A 21028-nucleotide genomic window follows, 5' to 3' on the forward strand; every position below is an offset into this window, starting at 1 on the left:
TAATCCGAAATTATCCTTGCCATATCTGGTATCACGCAGGGAGCACAAGTCCCATGCCTGGCTGGTGCTGTCATGCTGTGCGGATGGTCAGGAAAAGACATGAAGAAATTCATCCCTGGGGTCACACTGAATTCCATCCAGCATCCAGGACTTTGGACCAGCAGCTCTGAAACCACAAGTTGAGCAAAGTGGCTCATCTCTCTCAGTCTTACATACTCTTGTTGGTCCGGATGAAACCTCAGGGCCCCAAGATTTGAAAATACTCCCTCTGGAGACTCCGGATGGATGTTCTCCAAGGGGAAAATAGTACCTTTATTGTGACCCAAGTAATGAGGTTTAAAAATGTTTCAGAAGCTATTCATCCAAATGAGCATTGCCTCTCAAAGTAGCTGCCTTGGAAACTACTTATTCCACTGTTTCAGCCACGGTGAAAACATAGGTTGGAACTCCCTTTAGAGGCTCTCCAGACCTGCTCAGATCAGCCTAAGAGAACCAAGCTTATTGCTTCTCAGCCACAAACAGAATTTGGGGGTCCCAAATAGAATTACATCACTTGACCAATTTTTGTCACCTGTCCTGATTCTAAACGCCCCTTCAAAGAATAGAAATTTCCCATCATGAAGAACTATTGAAGAAAGGACTGTAGGCTCTGAAAGCTGATTTCAGTGGAGGAAGCAGATCGATGGGAAACATTTTCAGGTCTTTTACCTCTGTCACACTGATGGGGACAGCATGCCATGCTGTAGTTGTGGTGTGTTTTCTTACGTCCATCAAATGACCTTGGTGTCTTCCCTCACTACCCAGCTGCGTTGATGAGGTTTGAGAGGCGCTGCAGGTTATGGGACCGGAACAGGGTCCTGCTTGGAGAATGCTTGAAGAAAGTCATTTCTGCAATTTGGGGCAGTGGTTTTTGTTTTTTGTTTTTTTTAATTTTTGGAGTCCCAGACCTCTCTGAAAATGTAACAAAATCCATGACCACTTTCCTAGAAAGGTACACGTATATGAGTGGTACCCATACACCACTCACAATTTCAGGAGTTCTATGAACTCTGGAAACTTCTCCATATTCCCCAGGTTAAGAACGCCTATACTCAGGCTCCAGTTTAGTCCAGGGCTGCAAGGCTGTGTTTGTCAAACTGACCAGGTCAGCTCCATCTGACCAGGGTGTCCTGGTACTTGGGACCCAGAGCAAACTTTGCCATTTAGCTATGAAGTAAAGCAGTGGGACAGTCCCAGGGCAGTTGTCAAGGCCCCTGGAGCTGCTCTAGGCCCCCCTGGAGGTCCTGCAGCCTAAAATCTAGCAGTTTGCACAAGGACAGGGCTGAGGAATTCCTGGTAGCCCCTTCCTTACAGGAGGGTTTGGGCCTGGGGTCTGTGGGAGTACAGGGGGGGGTTACAGGACACGAGCTGCTAAGAACTGGGGGTAGTATTGCTGAGGTTTCCTTCCTCAGCTGACCAGGGCAAGTCGAATTGAAGGGAAATAACCCCACTAGGAAAAAGGATGCCTGGATTGGGAGGCCATGCCTGACTCGTTTACAGGTCATGAGGGGTCTCAGAGATCATCGGGTCCAAGCCCTCTTGTCCCACCATCGTCGAGGGAACTTGCCCAAGGCCACAGAGCTGGCATGAGGAAGAGGGGCACTTACTGAGCACCTACCCTCACTAAGGAGGCCGAGACTGGCATAAAGATACCTCCCTTGCAGTTAATGCGCTCACCATTTGGGGGCGCCGGCGTTCTCTTCCTTGTGGCCTCCAGAATGCAACAGCCTGATTTTCAAACATTCCATCTGAGACCACCCCAGAAATTGTGCTAAAAAAAGCACCTGCCACTTACCGAGCACTCCTGCAAATCAGCTGCGCTGGTAGCTTTATACATCCATTAAAACTTTCCTATATCCTCACAACCACGTTTGGCACACGAAGAAGATACAGCCCATGGATTTTAAGTAGCTCCCTTAGGCCACAGAACTAGTACATGCAGAACCAGGATTCAAACCTGACTGCAGAATCTGAGCTTTTACACCGCCCCCCTGCCTCTCCCAAAGAGTGGAAACCTAAAAGCTGAAAACCCCGCACAACCTGGGGTCCCACTCCAAGATGAAGTCTTTCAACGTCTCTCTAGAAGTTGGGGAGAATCCTTGGTTCCGAATTCTCCAGTTTAGACATGATGAAAGAAGGTCCTAGAACCACTGGAAAATAGGGCTTACCGTCCACAGTCACACGTCCAAAAAAGAGGGGCAACTGGAATGGACCCAGGGGCCTCACTCTCAGCCCTCCAGGCTCCCCAGGGGTTCCTAGAGACACATGAAACCTCCTCCATGTAGTTCAGGACCCCAAGCTCATTCACTGGCAATCTGATTCCTCACCACATCCTACTGCTTTTCTCCATCACATCCTTTCTTGCTTTAATCGATTTTCATGGGCATTGTAACTTTAACCCTGTTTAAGATGTCACGGGCACAAAAGGAGAGGGAGAAATCGGCTCCATGGCCCTTAGAAAACTGGGTGCTGACCCCCATAGTGCTGAGGCCCAGGCTCCTGTGGGCTTTGAGGTTGCCCTCCCCCTCCCCGTCCAGGACGCAACCAACAATAACTAAAAACATATTGATCTATCACTGTATGTCAGGCCCAGTGCTAAGAGATTTAGGTGAATCATCTCAGTAAATCCCACCATAACCCAGTGAGGTAGGCATTTCACTGCATTTTACAGACGAAGAAACTAAGGTATGGAAAGGTTAAATTACTTGCCCAAGCTCTGCCCACAGAGCGGTGGGATTTGGACCCAGGTAGTCTGATGCAGCAACAGTGTTCTTCGCTGCTCTTCTGCAGAGTTGCGCTTCTGGAAGCTTGCCCTTTGCCAGGCAGACTCCCCAGCTTTATTGTCTTAGAATGGTGACTGCATACATTTGCACCGCACTTTACAGTTTATGAGTTTCGTATCTAAGATCTAATTTAGCCATTCATTCAAAGAATATTAAGTGCCACCAACTGCCAACCGCTGTGCTCCTAAGTCCTCACTGCTCCACCTTATGTCCCTGGACCACCAGCAGCATCTGGGAGCTTGTGGGAGAGGCAAAATCTTGGGCCCTGCTCCAAACCTGAGTCAGAATCTGTATTTAAACAACATTCCCAGGTGATTCATATAAAGTTTGAGAAGCCTTGCTTTGTGATATTTCCATAATAACACCATGAAATAGCTATCCCACTTCATGCTGAATAGATTCAGAGATACTGTGACTTGCTTTGTCTCCCCATAACTACTACTGAGGCAATATATGTAAGGAGCTTAGAACAGTGCATGTGCTCAGCAAACAACAGCTATACTGTAAATGACAGAGGTAAGCTGTGAACCACGTGGTTGCTCAACTCTACAACCCTTCGGCCTCAGAAGAGCCCTCTTAGGCACCAGGCATTCAGTCCAAGAGGCGAGGCAAGGATTGTGGCTCTGGCTTCCTTCCCAGCTCAGCCAGAGTCTACAGAATGGGGAGTTAGGGGCTCCAGAAGCTACTGTTAGAGTGTGCTTGATCCTACAGCAGGTGGCATCCTGTGGTGGGTATGTTGTTCCCAGAAGAGGCCAGGTATAGAAAGAGGGAGACCAGAAGGCTCGGGGGGGATGGCAACACCATCCCCTCAAACCTCATCCCCCCTCCAGGGCTCCTCTGTGCTGAGCACCCTCAGTAGCCCAGACCTTCCAGCCTTCCTCTCCTCACTTCCTGCCCTAGCCGGTTCAGTAGAAGCGCCACCCGTACTGCTCCGGCTGGATCAGCAAGACACAACCTGGGGAGGGACTGGGCCTGTCTCCCTGTGCTGGCCAAGACCTCCCCAGGGCCCTCTCAGCTACGGTCCCTGGTGCCTGCCATCCGGAACAGTTTCCCCAAACTTCCCTGCTGACTTCTTGGAAAGTGCTGGCTCCCCATCCTCTTTGAAGAATTAACAACAATGGAACATTCTTATTTTAAAATAGTCTACTATTTTATCTTTTTTATTGTCTGGAAAATTTTAATATTACCTTTAAAGCAAAATTTGCTTACGGTAAAACTTCAAATAATAATATTCAAATCATATAAAGTAAAAAAAAAAAATCCCACCCTTTAAAAACTTCATGAGATTTCTCGACAACCTGTTTCCTTTTCACAATTACCTCGCTGGGCTCGGAGGCTCAGCAAAACCAAAGGCTTGCCTTTGCCTGACCACCTAAAGTTCTCCTATTCAGCAACTTAATTTTCTCTATCTTCGTAAGACAATAAACTTTCCAAAGGCGGTTTGCTTCTTCCCCACCGTCTGCTCTGACTCACTCTCTCTCCACCCTTTACCCGCGACACTCGGCATTGGCCCAGCCTCCAGCGACCTCCTTAGGGGAGGAGCTCCGCAGCCTCACCGCCTCTCCCAAGGGCGAAACCCCACTCCCGCCTCCCAGGACAGAGCCCCGCACCTGTTTGGACAACGGAATCCCGAACCCCACCCGCGCAGGGCGAGCCCCGCCTCCTACGCTCACCGGGGGCGGAGCCCCGAGCTACCCCACCCCCCCGGGGGAGGAGTCTCGCTCTACCCACACCCCACCTCCAGTCAGAGCCGCGCTCCCCTCACGCCTCCCCCGCCCACCTACGACAGAGTGCCGCGCGCATTCCAGGGGCAACCCGCGCGCACGCCGGGCGCCGGGTCTTCCACGGCCCGCGCGGAGGCGGTTTGCGGGCCTCGCAGGCGCTGGGGTCCCGGGGTCTGCGGGCGGGGAGCCGGTAAGTCCCGCCGCGAGTCCCCCTGCCGCGTCGCGGGACCTGCGCGGGTGGGGAGGGGGCGGAGCGGCGCGTCCTCGGCGGTAGCGGGTCCCCCCGCCCCCCGTCGGAAATGCAGGGCTTTCCCCAGCTTTACCCTCGTCACCTTGTTACCGGCGTGAAAACTCAGTTACCGAACGTTTTAGAAGCGTCCCTCATGGAAACCCGCAGCCCGGGTTGAATTTTTCTTTTTTTTTGGCTGTTTACCACTTTTTAACATTTCCCCCCCTCCGCCCGGCCGAGGCTCCTGCAGTGACCGTCAGTCCCGTCTCTGCGCCCGCTTCTCCCCCCATCACCCCGAGAAGGCGCTGGGCAAAGCAGCCATTTTAGACTCTCCCCGGGGCGGGGGCGGCGGTGACGTGCTGAGAAGAGAGGACGCCGGCGACGCCCCCTCCTCCGTCAGTGTGGTCCGCTAGGCAGCCCCTTACCAGCCTCGCGCGGTTAACGAGCGTGCGCGGGGTGTCCCCTCGGGACCTGTGTCCCTGCGGCTTCTGATCTTTTAAGGCTGTGGTAGAGGCCGCTCGCTGCCCAGCTTTCCATTTCCATAAATAAACCCGAGAAAGAAACATGCCCTTGTGTCGAAAGATTTTAAGCATCAGAGGCATTTCAGAGGGGAGCTTTTCCGGAAGCTTCCACGGTTGGAGAGACAGGGCGCAGAGCTGGTTGAGGTTCAGGTCGGCTGCACGGTGGCCGGTCTTCCTGCAGCCCCGCTGTTTTGTCAGGAGAGCCTCTCGAGTGACTTGAAGGTCTGATGAGGGGCAGTTGTACTACATTTTAGTGAGTCTAAAGCACCATCAAATTAAAAATACATATTATGGAACGTGCTGCTAATGAAACTCTGGGAAAGCATGGACTGTAAGAGGCACCGCCATTTCAGAGATTTTAAAATATTACTTAGAATTACTGAAATGCAGTAGCTACCACTGTGCCAGGAAACTGCTTAGTTCTTTGGGTTTTCATCATAACTTGCAGTCTTGTGCAGGTGAGGAAACAGGTGGATAAGTAGGGTAAGGGTGGGGGGAGTGCCTTCTGTGTCTTAGAAGCTGGGGTGCCGAGCACTCAGGCTCAAACACATGAATGCCTCCCGCACAAGCTCGCAGTGAACTTGGATGATTTGGGCAGGAGGAGATGGGGGTCACGGGTCACCCTACATCACGGTTAAAATGGAACCCCAGCTGTTTCTCAGTTACCAGGGATAATCTTCCCTAGGTAAGCCGGATGTGGCCTCTCCCTGATCTGACCTGACATGACCCTGTGTCTGCACCTGCCATGATTCTGAGCTCTGCATTGTTGTCACATATGCCGTGCTGCTACTAGCAGGGTGGTCCTGGCAGGGCTGGATCTGCATTTGTGTCTGTGTCCCTTACAGCCTTCTCTACCTCGACCATCTCTCCACTGAAGGAGAGGAGATAAAGCAGCAGCAGTGGGCTGGAATGATTGCTTTGGGGAGGCAGAAGGAGGACAGAGAAAGCCTGGAGATGAGTTAGGGACCACAGTCCAGGAAACGAGTAACAAGGGTGGGCTCCCGTTCAGGCTGCCACAGGATCAAAGCGGAGGGCGCTTGTGGTGTGATGCCTGGCACACTGTTGGTGCTGCCTGAAGAAAGGCGAGAGGGGATGGGATGGGGCAGCCATCCTCGGGAAGCTGGCTGACAGCCTCCCGCACCGGGGCTTTCTCTTTGATCCGACCCCACCTTCCCAGCCACGTTCCCTTTCTGGCCGTATATGCTCTTAAAGTTGATGGCAAAAAAAAAACCCCCAAAACGGCTGCTTGGAGCTTGGCACCCATCAGAAATTCTAGAGAAACCAGCTAAGTCAGCGGCCTCTTTTCCACGTTTCTGCCTGCAGGGATGCCGGAGGGGCCGTCTGTGAGGAAGTTTCACCATCTGGTCTCCCCCTTTGTGGGGCAGCAGGTGGTCAAGACAGGGGGCAGCAGTAAGAAGCTGAACCCTGCCGGCTTCCAATCCCTGTGGCTGCAGGACACCCAGGTGAGTGCATCGTCTTCTGACGGGCTCACTCCACAGCTCACCCCAGCGGGCCGACTCCGTCAGCACACCCTGTACCGCCCCTAAATTTATCTCAAAACTTTCCATGCTGTCACTTCCTCGAGCCTGAGGCGAGCACGCTGGGACTCCACGCAGCTCCCCTTCTGACATTTCTCAGCCTCAGGTGAGCAGCACAGTGGCCTGCGGAACTATAAAAAATACATGTGCACGAGCTGGGTATTCACATTCAGCGTCTGGAGCGGTTGTGATGACTCCAGCAGACTCTGATGTGCACCTTTGTTTGGAAACCGTGTTTCATTCTATGGGGCCAGCAGGGAGGTGAGGAAAGAGCATAGCCTTCTGATCTGGGTTTCAGCCTGACTCATCTTTGCTCTGAGCATGAGTCAGAATTCCCTAAGGCAGCGGTCCCCAACCTTTTTGGAACCAGGAACCTGTGGTTTCGTGGAAGACAATTTTTCCACGGATGGCGGGGGCGTGGGGGCGGGGGGATGGTTCAGGCGGTAATGCGAGCCATGGGGAGCGGCAGATGAAGCTTCGCTCGCTCTTCCGCCCGCGCACCTCCTGCTGTGCGGCCGGGTTCCTAACAGCTAGGTGCCCCCGGGACCGGGGGTTGGGGACCCCTGCCCTAAGGGGCTCGCAGAGCTCTTTGTGGTCTGACTCATGCCTCCCTCTCTGGCCTGCAGTTCACCCTGCCCCAGATCTCTCTCCAATCATTTTGAACTATGTAGAGCTCCTCTCACAGTCCTTCATGGTTGACCTGCTGCTGCCCTGCGTGGGCAGGTCTTCCTTTTTCTCCCAGCTCCACCCCCATTCCTGTCCCTTCATGTTACCATGGTAATTCCTGGTCTCCTTCTGGATTTAGCCTTGCCATCACATCCTCTGAGAAGCCTGCCCTGCCTTCTCTGGGTTGGAGAAGAGACTCTGCTGTGCTTCCCGGGCACCCTATACCTCCTTTTGGACGCTCACTGCTGAATTTGTCCTGCCTGTTGAGTGGAGGAGACAAGTAAACAGGGCAGGGGCTGTGACCTCAGCAATATTGTATTCCTGGCACTTAGGAGGCATTTGGTAATTGCCGGTAGAAAAACCAAGGATTTCTGCTGCTTCTTAGCTGTGTGCTCCTGAGCAAGTTACATAACCTCTTAGCTCTAGTGTCTGCTAGAATTGTAAAATGGGGATAAACACCTACCAGTTAAAATTGTTGAATTAAGCAGACTTTATGCCTGGCACATAATAGGTGCTCAGTAAATACTAGTTCTCTGTCTTCCACCTTGCCCTTCTCTCTCTCTCTCTCTCTCACACACACACACACACACACACACACCAGGCTATAAAACCATTCTTGAACCGGAAGAGGTCTGTGAGAGGTCTGCTACACCTTCATGGGTGTTCCATTCTTGAACTGGAAGAGGTCTGTGAGAGGTCTGCTACACCTTCATGTGTGTTTTCTGCATTTGGAGGTGGGGCTCAGGGAGGGGGAGTGGTTAGCCCAAGCCGACGTAGCTAGCAAGGGACAGAGACTGGAGCACAGGCCCCCTGACCTCCAGGTCTGTGCTGTTCCCGTGAGAGCACCTGGACTCTTTGTCCAGACTGGCCTGCAGAACAGGATTAATGTCCCTTTGTCTCTGGGTCCCAGTGGCCGGGATCTTAGCACCTGCCTTCACAGAGCTGGCTTGCAGAAAATATTTACTCAGTAGCTGAGTGGACAGAAGAATGTGAGGCAAGGGAGCCTTGAGATGGATCTGGGCACTGGTTTCCCAGTAAACCAAGGCAGGGGTCAGTGTTGGGAGCCCAGAAGCCTAAGGGAGGTGGCCTTGGGGAGCTGCCTGGCAAGTGGGTCCCCATCAGTGGGCTCCCTTTCGGTGCCTCTGTCCGTGGGTCCTATTCTCAGGATCTGAGAGTTGAATTTGGAAGTTTGGACCTGTGTCCCTAAATGGGAAGCTGTTAGGTAACAATGAATGGAGGAAGGGAGCGTGTGATTAAGGCCCAGCTGAGGGCCTCAACATAGAAGAGGTCCTGTGGCCTGGAGAAAAAGCCTTCATGACGGAGATGGGACTTGAGCTGGACCTTGAAGGATGGAGGACTTAAGTGGGTCAGAAGGAGAAGAAAGGGCATTTCAGGTTTGAAAATCAGTTACAGATTCAAAAATGGAGGTGGGAGGGCTCCCCTGGTGGCGCAGTGGTTGAGAATCTGCCTGCCAATGCAGGGGACATGGGTTCGAGCCCTGGTCTGGGAAGATCCCACATGCCGCGGAGCGGCTGGGCCCGTGAGCCACACTACTGAGCCTGCGCGTCTGGAGCCTGTGCTCCACAACAAGAGAGGCCGCGATAGTGAGAGGCCCGCGCACCGCGATGAAGAGTGACCCCCGCTCGCCGCAACTAGAGAAAGCCCTTGCACAGAAACGAAGACCCAACACAGTTATAAATAAAAAAAAAAAAAAAAAGGAGGTGGAATGAGCAGGGTGGGCTCGTGAGGCAGAGGAAAATTGGCTCCACTCTGTGCCAGCTGTTTATCTGGCATGGCCCTTCACTGTCCTTCCTTATAAGCTCTCCAGTTTCTGTGTCAGGAATTATGTGTAATTGCTCATAACAGACTCAGAAGAGTGGCTTATACAAGTCAGGAGGGTTTTTTTCCGCCATCCCATAATAGGAAGTCCAGAGGAGGCGGTCCAGGGTGGTGTAGGAGTGACACGGTATCACTGGGGCCCAAGCTCCTGCTCTTCTCTCCCTGGGGTGTAGCCCTCATCCTCATGATGATGATGATAACATGGCAGCTGGGATTCCAGCCATTACATCCACGTTCCAGGCAGGAAGAAAAGGCAGGAGAGAGCTGGAAACTGGTTCATCCATTTTAAAGAGCTTTCCTGGAAACCACATTTGACCATTCCTGCACAATCTCACTGGCTTCCCCATCTGTAAGGGAGGCTGGGAGACGTAGGTTTTTAGCTGAGCATGTTGACGTTCCTGAAATCAGTAGATTTGTTGGTAGGGAAGAGGGGAGAGAGGGATAGTGGGAGGCAGCCAGCAGTCTCTCCACACTTGGTCCCATATCATCTTCTCTTTTGTTTTAGCCTCTCATTTTGCAGAGCACACACTCCAGAGCTGCCTAAGAAAGCATTATGGGTGGGAGGTAAATATTGAGTCCTTTCCGCCTGTTAATGTTTCTGTCCCATCCTAGTCTGGGTGGGTGGGACATCCGGAGATCAAATCCCACTGCGTACTTAGACTTTATACCAGTCCTCCAATTAAAAAATATTTACAGCTTTACTGAGGTGTAATTCACATCGCATCCAGTTCACCCATTTCAAGTGTACAATTCAGTTTCTTGACACAGAGTTGTGCAACCATCACCATAATCAACTTCAGAACATTTCATCACCCCCGAAAGAAGCCTTGTGCCCATTAGTCCTTTCCCTTTCACCCCAACTCTCCACCCCCAGCCCTAAGCGACCATTTTACTCTATTTTCTGTGCTACAGATTTGCCTTTTGTGGGGGCATTTCACATACTTGGAATCATGCCGTGTGTGACTGGCTTCTTTCACTGAGCATAATGTTTCATAGGTTCATCCCTGTTGTAACCTGGTTCAGAACTTCATTCCTTTTAAATCCTGAATTCCCTGAGGGAAGGAGCAGAGACTCACTCATCTGTGTGGCCCTCAGCACCTAGCACACTGCCTGGCACGTTGTATAAACCCAGTTAACAATTAGAACTGAACTAACCATAGTGTCAGAGGAATTTAAAAGAGGGACGGCGGAAATTGCCGTTGTTGGGAAGGGTGCAAGGGTCTCCCGACCTAGGCCTTTTGACCTGGTAAATGTTTTGACCTTGAGGGTCATCTGACAAATATTTTCATCAGCCTTATACCAACATGGGTGAAGTTGCATCGAGAAAGTGTTGTCTGGAGCAAACTCTCTTATGCCTACTTTATTCCTTCCTCAGGTTTTTATGTAAGCTCAGTTAAACCATTTCTGATGTGTGGCAGCAAACAACTGTGCTCACATTTGCAGTTAAGTTATTCTGGAATTATTTAGAAAGATAGTGCCCTCTTTTGGGGAGAGGGCTTCAAAAGACTGCTCCAGTTGTTAATTTTTATACTAATTGACAAATTGGAGATCTCATCAGAACTGTGATCTTTAAGTATGTACCTTTGGTGGTCAAAGTATCACAGGCATTTCCATTATTAATGCCAGATGTTTCGGTTTTAATTCTTGGAAAGACTGCCTGAATTTCGGGTCTTGCAGAACAGGCTTATCCTGGAATCGGGCCATATACACATTACCTTCCAGGACTAGCAATATGAAAATAGAATACTCAGTAGCTGGAACATTCTTTTACACACATTTTCTGTTTTCATTTTCTTCTACTGAAATCGTACTGATCGTCATTTTTTATCGTGGGGTCTCTTGTGGCCATTCCTTTTATCAAATCCAATTTCAGGGGGGTCGTGAGGGCTACAGAATTTTACAGTGGGTTGTCTTTAGCTGCTGTCAATTTGTGGTGTGTATGTGTATGTATGTTGATTATTTCTAACAAAGAAAAAGTATTATGAATTGAATACAGGAATGACAATTAGTATTTACTTATTAGCTAATTCATGAAAAAATTGGGAGTATTTCCCCTCAGGTATTCTAGGGTGGCCCTGCATCTAGCGTGCATCTATTTCATTGCTGATCTGATACTTCCACTTGCTTCTAATCACTTTGAAAACCATGTACTAAGTGCCCACACGACTGGAGCAAAAAGCAAAAGGCAAGTCCCAAATACTCAAGCTGGGAAAGTTTCATGGAAGAGGCAAGAGGGGAGACATTTGCATTAGGATAAATGTCTATATACATCTCTTCCAGTCTTCCCCTTTCTGGGTAAGACTCAGTCTGTTTTGACTGCAGTAACAGAATACCTCACACCAGGTGGCTTATAAAGAACAGAAATTTATTTCTCACAGTCTGGAGCATGGAAAGTCCAAGGTCAAGGTGCCAGCAGATTCAGTGTCTGGTGAGGACCCACTTCCTGGTTTGTAGACAGCCATCTTTTTGCTGTGTCCTCATGTGGAAGAAGGGTTGAGGGAGCCCTCTGAAGTCTCTTTTATAAGGGCACTAATCCCATTCATGAGGGCTCTACCTTCATGACCTAATCACCTCCTGGAGGACCCACCTCCAGACACCATCACACTGGGGGTTGATTTCAACACATGAATTTTGGGAGGACACAAGTCTATAGCAGAGCCTTAGATCATGTTCATCTTTTTCTAGGTCCATGGAAAGAAATTATTCCTTAGATTTGATCCAGATGAAGAAATCGTGTGCCCTGGCAACAACCCACTGTCAGCGCCTCTACACAAAGAGTGGAAGGAAGAGGCCGGGCACCACCAGGAAGTCTCTGACCAGTCCTCCGGGTCCCCAGGAGGAGACGATGCTGTCCCCAGTGGAGATGATGGCCTGCAGTGTTTGTGGGGAGACAGCCCTGCAAGAGGTGCCGAGAGGTGGCTGCAGGTCAGCTTTGGTTTGTTTGGCAGCATTTGGGTGAACGAGTTCTCCAGAGCGAAGAAGGCAAACAAGAGGGGTGACTGGAGAGACCCCTCTCCAAGGTAAGGCGTGGTTGAGCAGGCCGTGGGCTGTGAGTGTCGGCGGCTGTGCGGGGTCTGTGGGGTTCGCCAGGGCTCCACTGTGCGGGCCTGGGCCGGGCTCTGCGGGCACGCTGGGTGGTCTCCAGCAGCCCGCCGCCTAGGAGAGAGAACCCGCTTCTCTGCCCACTGAGATGGCAGGTCGACTGTGGTCTGCACCCAGAGAGGGATGGGGACCACCTGGCAGCTTAGAGAGCGGGGAGTACTTTCCCAACAAACACAGCCCTTGAGGCTGGGAGGCCTCTGAACAACATTTTATGGCTTGACTAGTGCCCTCTGAATTTAGGGACAGAATTGCCCCAGTTTTCAGTCTGTTAATGTTGAGGAGAATATCAGTGCAGAAACCTCTATCCATGTTCAGGATTCTTTCCTTAGTGTAGATTCCCAGAGGAATCATTGCTGGTCAAAGAGAATGAACGTTCTTATGGTAGCACTGAGTTTTTTGTGTACTTCTCATCAATTTGTAGGGGCTTTCGGATCCTGTGTGTTACCCTCTGTGATGTGTGGTGCTAGTGTTTCCAGCCTGTGTCCTTTGATGGTGTTTGTGCTTTTAGGCATTCAGGATTTTTAGTTTGTATGTAGTGAGTGGTCGGTATTTTCCTTGATAGCTCTTAAGTTTTATCCTCTCGCTAAAGAAGACTCCTTCTACCTCCAAATCAAAATACTTTTCTAGTTTCATAATTACATATTTTTTCATGTCCAGAACTACAGTCTTTGTTTATGGTATGATGTAAGGCCAGTAAGATGCTTGGGACTATAAAAATAACTCAGAGAGGGAGTTCCCTGGCAGTCCAGTGGTTAGGACTCAGCGCTTCCACTGCCGAGGGCCTGGGTTTGATCCCGGGTCGGGGAACTAAGATCCTGCAAGCCGTGTGGTGAGGCCAAAAAAAAAGAGAGAGAGAAAAAAAAAACAACTCAGACTGGCTTGAATGGTGAGATTTTTTTGACTCACAGACAGTTGACCCTTGAACAACACAGGTTTGAACTGCACGGGGCCACTTACACGGGGATTTTTTCAATAGTAATATTACATTGCTACATGACTCACTCTGAGGTTGGTTGAATCCGTGGATACGGAACCGTGGATACAGAGGCCGGCTGTAAGTTACGTGCGCGGATTTTCAACTATTCAGAGGGTCAGCTTCCCAACCCCCAAGTTGTTCAGGGGTCAACCATAATTAGAAGTTCAGAGGGAGTGTGGGCTTTGGTGTTGACGCAGGTCCAAGCCTTTGGCTTCACATTCTTGTGATTCTCCTGACTTTGCACTTTGCCACATTGTTGGCTTTGTCCTTAGACCAGCAGCAGGAGACTCCTGCAGTTCCAGGCCTTATATCCACACAAGAAAAGAGGAAGAGAAGAGAGAGAGGGTCATTTCTAAAGTTCAGATGAGCAAGGAGAGCTTTCCCCGAAACCCCCAGGAAACCTCTCATGGCCCGAAGCTGGGCCCGTGGGCTGATTCCGGACTCGGTCACCAGCCGGGGCGATTGGAACGCTCTTCCACTAAACAAGGCTGGTCCCGCAGGCCTTCAAATCTATTGCCACACGGTGAACTCATGTCATTCACTTATATTTGAATCTCTTCCTGTCAAGTTATAACTCCTTCCATGTTGCATATTTTGCTTTGGCTGCCGCGCCCCCTTTTTTTCTTTATTAGGCTTGCCTGAGTTTTATCTACTTTGTAGGTCCTTCAAATAAATAATAATAGTTGTGTATACTATCCATATGGAAGAGTATTTCCTAATTTTTCAAGTCTTTGAGTATTTGGGGTCATCTTTTTGGGTTTTTTTTTTGTTGTTTTAATTTTTTTATTGGATTACGATCAGGGTGGCAGCCTGTAAATTTTCTACTTTTGGCATCAAGATTTGCAGCCAAACACATAATTGATCTTTGCTTACATTTTGTGTACATAAATGAAGATAGAATGTTCATTAAAAGTAAAACATTCTGACAAAAACCAACCAAACAAAAAAAGAAAAACATTCTGTAAATGTTAAGAGCAGGTTATTGTTTTGATAGCTCAGATTTTCTCTGTTTTTGCTTATTTTTTTTTGTTTAATATGCAAAACTTGGGAAGAGGAGCATTGAAGTTCCCCAGGCTAGTTGTGGTTTTATAGTTTCTCCTTGTCTTTCGTGTTTGTTTCTGTGTTTTGCTGCCCTTGCTCCCAGGCATCAGGGTCCCTGACTCTCAAAGGTTCTTTGCAGCTTCATTATTAAACAGTCCTGGACCCTCTCTCTGCCTTTAGCCCTAATTCTGCTCCTCTTGATGTTAACAGTGCCGCTCCGTGTTTGGTTGCTCACCCCCTGGTCTTTTTTCCACTTAGTTGGAGGTCTGTTTTTTCACTTATTTTAGGTATGCTTGTTATAAACAGTAAATAGCAGGCTTTTGTATCTCTTTAAAGTCAGACGCAAACTCCTTGTTTTGAAATGGGGTAACTGTGCTATTTGGATTTTCTTTCATTTGTAGTTTTATTGTCCCTTGTTTTCTTCTTTTCTGTTGGATTTATCACATTTCTTTTCTTCCTTTTTTTTTTTTAAATTAATTTTATTTTTGGCTGCGTTGGGTCTTCGTTGCTGAGCGCGGGCTTTCTCTAGTTGCGGCAAGCGAGGGCTACTCTTTGTTGCGGTGCGCGGGCTTCTCATTGTGGTGGCTTCTCTTGTTGTGGCTCGCGGGCTCTAGAGCGCAGGCTCAGTAGTTGTGGCGCACGGGCTTCGTTGCTCCGCGGCATGTGGGATCTTCCCGGACCAGGGCTCGAACCTGTGTCCCCTGCATTGGCAGGCGGATTCTTAACCACTCTGCAACCAGGGAAGTCTCTTTTCTTCCTTTTTTTTTTTAAACCTCTGTTAATTTGGAAGTACTGCTACTCATCTTTATTCCTTTGGTAATAATATTATCTTTAAATGATATCTGTTTTTTTCCCTGAGTTAATAACTATCAGATTTTTAATAGCATTAAATTAATAATCTTCTCCCTTATTATTAACACTGATATTTTGCTCACTCTCCTTCCCCCCTCCCTCTGAGATGAGACCTTTAAAATATTTCTTCTTCTGTACTTTCCTGTCATTTCTACCCCATCTCTTGTGTCTGCTGAGATAGTTTAGAATTTTAGTTCCAGATTGTTAATTAACTACATTGTTAGTTATGTATAATTAAATTAATTAATATTAAAAACACACTAATGTAGGTGTCTTTCTGTTCTGAGAATCTTTTCCTCACACTTGGATTACAGATGCACTGTTATGATTGCAGGCCACTCGGATCTCACAATAGACGTGACAGAGTCCAGTGCTAATCTTTCCATCCATCCTTTCCATCTCCCCTCATCTTGAGATCCTTGCTGATTTAATTTCCGTTGGGATGTACTTTTCCTTGAGTAATTACCTCAGGTATTATGCGTAGGTGTTTTTCTGAGTCCTGTTCCTCTCAAGCTGTCCCTTTACTTTCACGTAAGATACCACCCAGGTCAGATACGTGAGTCTTGGAGTCCAGCTGCAGCCCGAGTCTCTCCCCTTACAGAGTAACCCGTTATTGCTTCTCAGGGTTCATGAGGTTTCTCCTGTGTCCCTGGAATTCAGGAAGCCCGGGGAGGGGCAGTGTGTGTATGTGTCTTTCTTGGTAGGTCTTGCCTGGGACTGGGAGAGCTGCCTCCTTAGCGTCAGTTTCTCTGTCCTCCGTCCTTCACAAGCCCTGCTTTGTGCCATAGCCACACCTCCTGAACTTGAGACTTCTCTGTACGTCCCAAGTTGCCTTCTGCCAACACGTATTGTTATGATCAGAAAAAAGGAGAGAGTATACATGTTCTTTTAATTACTCCATTTGGCCGTGAGAGTTTAACAATTCTGGCAGAGCCATCCCTTTTCTCCTCTGGGACCTTAGCTTCCCCAGATTATCCTGAGCGGAGTGGGAGCTGTGTGTGCACGTGTGACCTGATGCTACTGTCATAGCCCTGTGCACTGTGACCTCTCCTCTCTTCCCAGGCTGGTCCTGCACTTCGGCGGGGGCGGCTTCTTGGCCTTCTATAACTGTCAGATGGTGTGGAGCTCCTCTTCCCCGGTGGTCAGACCCACCTCTGACATCTTGTCAGAAAAGTTCCATCGAGGACAGGCCCTGGAAGCTCTGGGCCGGGAGCAGCCCGTCTGCTATACGCTGTTGGACCAGAGATACTTCTCAGGCTTAGGTATGGCTGATGGCAGAGGGTGGTCCCACTGACCGACTTAATGGAAAAGTCCCTCGTCCAGGAGGCAGGAAACTGGCACCCACCACAGGTGTCAGTGATGCTGGACGATCACCTGGGCTCCTCGGCTCCACTTACCTCGTTTTTAAAATGAGGGAGTAGATCAGGCCATGTCTAACTTCTCTCCTACGCTAATTACATTATCTGTCGTAGTCGGCCTGATAGCCGCACTGGAGCATGACCTTCTAGAGTGCGGGGGTCACGTCCCCTCCATCCTTTTTTTTTTTTTAATTTATTTTTTAATTTAAGTATAGTAGGACAAACGCAGACCCTGCACCCAGAGGAGCACAGGCTTCCAGGAGCGGCCTTTGGGGTAAATTAGCAAGAGAAATGCTGTGTAACCGGCTGTTGTTACAAACGATAATCAGAACAGCCGACATTTTTCAGGTGACTCCACTGTGCCAGGTACGTGGGTTCATCCTTACTGCTCTTACCCAGGATGGCCACTTACTAGTTTTCCCTTCATTCAGATGAAGAAACAAAAGCAAAAGACACATTGCTCTAAGGGCACAGCTGAGATATGAAGCAGGTAGTCGGCTGGCGAACTGTAGAGAGAAATTTTGTGTGACTGTGAAGCTCTTGGAAAGAGCAGCCTTTTCACCCGTCCGTCCATCTGCTCCACACGTGCTGAACGCCTGGCCTCCACCGAGCCCCTTCTCTCCTGAAGGAGAGTGTTGTTAGTGACCCAGCAAGCATGGACTCAGCCCCCTGGAGCTTAAGATAGACTGTGATAAATGCCTGGTAGAGGTTAAAGAAAGTGCACTGTTGGGACATTTTGAAGAAACTTACTGATTCTGGACGGAGAGGTCGAGGTTGACTTCACAGCAAATGAGGCAGGAGTAGGAAAGTAATATAATAATACCTCCTAAACACTTTCTATATTTCAGGCGTCATGCTTGACATTTTAATTAATCATAACAGCTAGTATTTATTGATTCCTCTCTACATACCAGCACGGTGCTCAGCTTTTGTATGTGTGTGTGAGAATTCTCATTTACTGCCCACGAAAACCAGGGAACCTCCCCCGCGCTTTACAGACCAGGAAACGGAAGCCTCAAGAAGGCAGGGAATTCACCAGGGTCAGGTAGCCGGGATTCACAGCCAGGCACTCGGGTCCAGAGCCCCTCTTGTTAATCTCTTTGCTGTAACATGGGCCATGCGTGAGTTTTATGTCATTTCGCCTTCACAACAACCTAAAGGGTAAGTGTTAGCAAATACTTCGCAGACGGGCCGGCTGATTCAGTACGTGACTTGCCCGAGAGCTTCTCAGCCGCGCTGGATCTTCCTGAGATGCTCCCCGCTGCCATCGTATCAGCTGTGCTCTGTTTTGTTAATTTTGTGGCCAGCTTTCCTTATGGATGTGTCCTTTTTCCTTCCCTTGTCCCCTCCCTGCCTTCTTCCAGGGAACATCATTAAGAACGAGGCCCTGTTCAGAGCTGGGATCCACCCGCTTTCTCCCGGCTCACTCCTGGGTCTTCCTCGCCTCGAGGCCCTGGTGGACCATGTGGTGGCCTTCAGTGCAGGCTGGCTGCGGGGCAAGTTCCAGGGCAGACAGCAGCACACGCAGATCTACCAGAAGGAGTGGTGCCCTGCTGGGCACCAGGTCGTGAAGGAGGCACTGGGGCCTCCGGGGGGCTTGCAGAGGCTCACGTGGTGGTGCCCCCAGTGCCAGCCCAGGTTGTCACCGGATGAGCCAGAGCAGGTGGAGCCCTCCTAGGGCGCTCGGGCCCCTTCTACACAGAGCCTTGCCCTTGAGGGACCGTGATGCCTGAGTGTCGCCAAAGGGGTTGTGGGCAGGGTTTGGGACTGGGGACAGGAATTGAGGGGGTGGGGTCGGGATGCCAGTACTGTTGGTGTTCATCTCACCGGAGTTCAGGCTGAGGCAGTTTCCACAGGGTCCAATTTTGTTCTTTTCTAGTTTTGGTTAATTGTTCCTATCTAATTCCACCACTGTTGACAGATGAGGCAAATTGTGATGGCAGTTAAGGGGAAACCTCCCGGAATGACAGTGGGGCAACGAAAACGAGAGCCAGTGGAAGAGAGCTGTGCCAGCATTGCTTTGCAGGTGTTTGGTTTTGGTTTTGAAACATTGGCTGGTGTTAAGACCCTCCATTTGAGAACCAGGAAAAGGGAATTATCCTTCTTGGTTCCCCAAGAGGGATCCAGGGATGAGGAGGGAGTAACAGGAGAGCAGTGCTCGGATTCAGCCTCCTGCCTGGACCCTTCCCACGGGACGGAGACGCCAGGAGAAGGAGGGGAAACGGGGGGACCAGGGAGCTGGCCACCTTCCCGGTGTGTCCATGGGCTTTAGAAAAAAGCGACTTGTTTCCTCCCCAAGGTGATGTGTTTGTGATTGTTGACGTGCTCAATAGTGCAGGAATCCAGGTTGTTAGCAAAACCTAGAAGAAACCAGGACATGAAAATAAAGCTCTTTGTTACTTTATGTTGTCATCTTTATTTGGCAGTAAAGGTTCTTTCACCGTACATAACGGAGCTCTTTGTGAAGGTGCCGTTGAGGACTTGCTGGGTTGGTTGGATGGATCCATTTAAAAGGAGCAGGTCAGGGAGAAGGGTGCACATGCGCCCTTACACCTGTCTGTCTGAAGTCACCGGGAGTTGTCCACAGCGGGGAAAGCCACCTTATGGCAGGCATCAGCTCAGGGCCAAGATGGTACCCAGACAGGCCATTTCCCGTAAGTCAGCATCTGCCGGGGTCTGGAGTACAAGAGGGGGGAGGGCTGGACAGGCGTCACAGCCTGCGTGCGGGTGGACACCCACTGCGATCGGTAGGAACGGGGAAATGCTGTTGCGGTTGCTGAGAAAAGCAGCGACAGGACTAGAGACAGCCGTGGGTGTGGAAAGAAGAAGAGATGGGAGGGTCACCATGGTGATGGGCTCATAGGCATCATCTGACTGGATGTGGGAACGAGGGAGGGAGGGGGCTGAGAGCTGGAGGAAGCTGCCCCCACCTCGCCACTGAGACAGAGAGTCACGGGAGCTGAGCAGGTTCCGTGAGGAGACAGACCCTGAGTGCTGAGCTTGAGGCACCTGCACCTAAGTGGGGGGACAACACAGCCAGGAAATGGGCCTGGCTCCCCGCAAGTGCAGGCTTGCAGGTATGGATTTGGGAGCTTTCCTCAGAGCTGAGGGTCGGTTCGAGAAGGTTAACAAGGCGATCATGCGGCATGAGAAGGATGGAGATCACAGGGGGGAACCTTTAGAAGGTCTTTTGTTCAAGGGGCAAGAGAAGACAAGCCAATGGAAAATCAGATAAAACAGGAGGAAGGAACTTCGGGGGGCAGCCAGTGGTGCACACGTCGGAGAAGAGGCCTTCGAGTTTGACGGTTGGTCAAATTTGAGGTCATGACCTCAATTTGGTCGAATTTGAGGTCATGACCTTAAAGAGCCATTTGTGCGGAGTGGCAGCCGGTCTGCAGGGGCTGAGGACTGGGTGGGAGCCCAGGGGGCAGTGAGTGTGCTCTGCTCTTCAAGAAGGTTGTCCTTGAGGGACTTCGCTGGTGGTCCAGTGGTTAAAACTACGAGCTCCCAATGCAGGGGGCCCAGGTTCAATCCCTGGTCAGGGAATTAGATCCCACATGCATGCTGCAGCTAAGAGCCCACACGCCACAACTTAAAAAAAAAAAAGATCCAGCGTGCCGCAACTAAGACCTGGCGCAGCCAAATAAATAAATATTTTTTTTAAAAAAGGTTGTCCTTGAAAGAAATGAGAAAGGGGGTCAGGGAGGGAGAGTGATGAAAGGATGGATGTGATGTGAGGATTCGTTTGTGATCAGGTGAGGGGAAAACCAGGAGGGAGAGAGACACCAGCGCCAGCACTTAGAGATGCCTGGGCTCCGGTGGGGAAAGAAAAGTAGACCCAGAGAAAACCAGCTGGCACAGAGTAGGAGTGGGGAGGTTTGTAACAGCTACGAGGGGAAGTTAGAGCTGCTTAGGGCTCTAGCCACACTAGAGACCAGAGTAGTCGCTCCATTTCCCAACTTTGTCCAGCAGTCTCCAGTAGCTTAGGGTCAAAAACAAAGAGGGTTGCTGGATGAACCCACAGTTGAAGGTCGTCAGGGTATGAACAGTAGAAGGCCAAGAGGGCAAAGGGGAATCCTTATTAAGTTGTTTAAAATTATTTTTAAAAATACATCAAAAGATTCAAGCCATACAAAAGATTATAGAGCAAGACATGGAAGAATAATCCTCAGTCTCCTCTGTCCTCTTGGGAGCTGACTTATCATTTCTCTGACTTCAGTCTGTGTTGGGGAAAACAGCAGCACCTAGCAGTTGAGTTGTAAAGGCTGACGGCCGCACCATGAGTTCTGCATCGGAACTGCACAGACTGGGTTCCGCGTGGAAGCAGCGGGGACGCGGAAACGTGGATTGCCAGCGGAAA

At 49.9% G+C, this 21028-nt stretch overlaps 1 protein-coding gene across 1 annotated transcript; it reads left to right on the forward strand.

Annotated features, from left to right (window-relative positions):
* Positions 1-4612: 4612 nt before the first annotated feature.
* NEIL2 (nei like DNA glycosylase 2) lies at positions 4613-19072 on the forward strand. The gene is made up of 5 exons (XM_068553127.1): positions 4613-4736; positions 6620-6759; positions 12025-12359; positions 16373-16572; positions 18033-19072. The coding sequence occupies exons 2-5, from the start codon at positions 6622-6624 to the stop codon at positions 18344-18346; spliced, it is 987 nt and encodes a 328-aa protein (XP_068409228.1). The 5' UTR covers positions 4613-4736; positions 6620-6621; the 3' UTR covers positions 18347-19072.
* Positions 19073-21028: the final 1956 nt, after the last annotated feature.

Source organism: Eschrichtius robustus, chromosome 10 (genome assembly GCF_028021215.1).
Source record: "Eschrichtius robustus isolate mEscRob2 chromosome 10, mEscRob2.pri, whole genome shotgun sequence".
NCBI lineage: Eukaryota > Metazoa > Chordata > Mammalia > Artiodactyla > Eschrichtiidae > Eschrichtius > Eschrichtius robustus.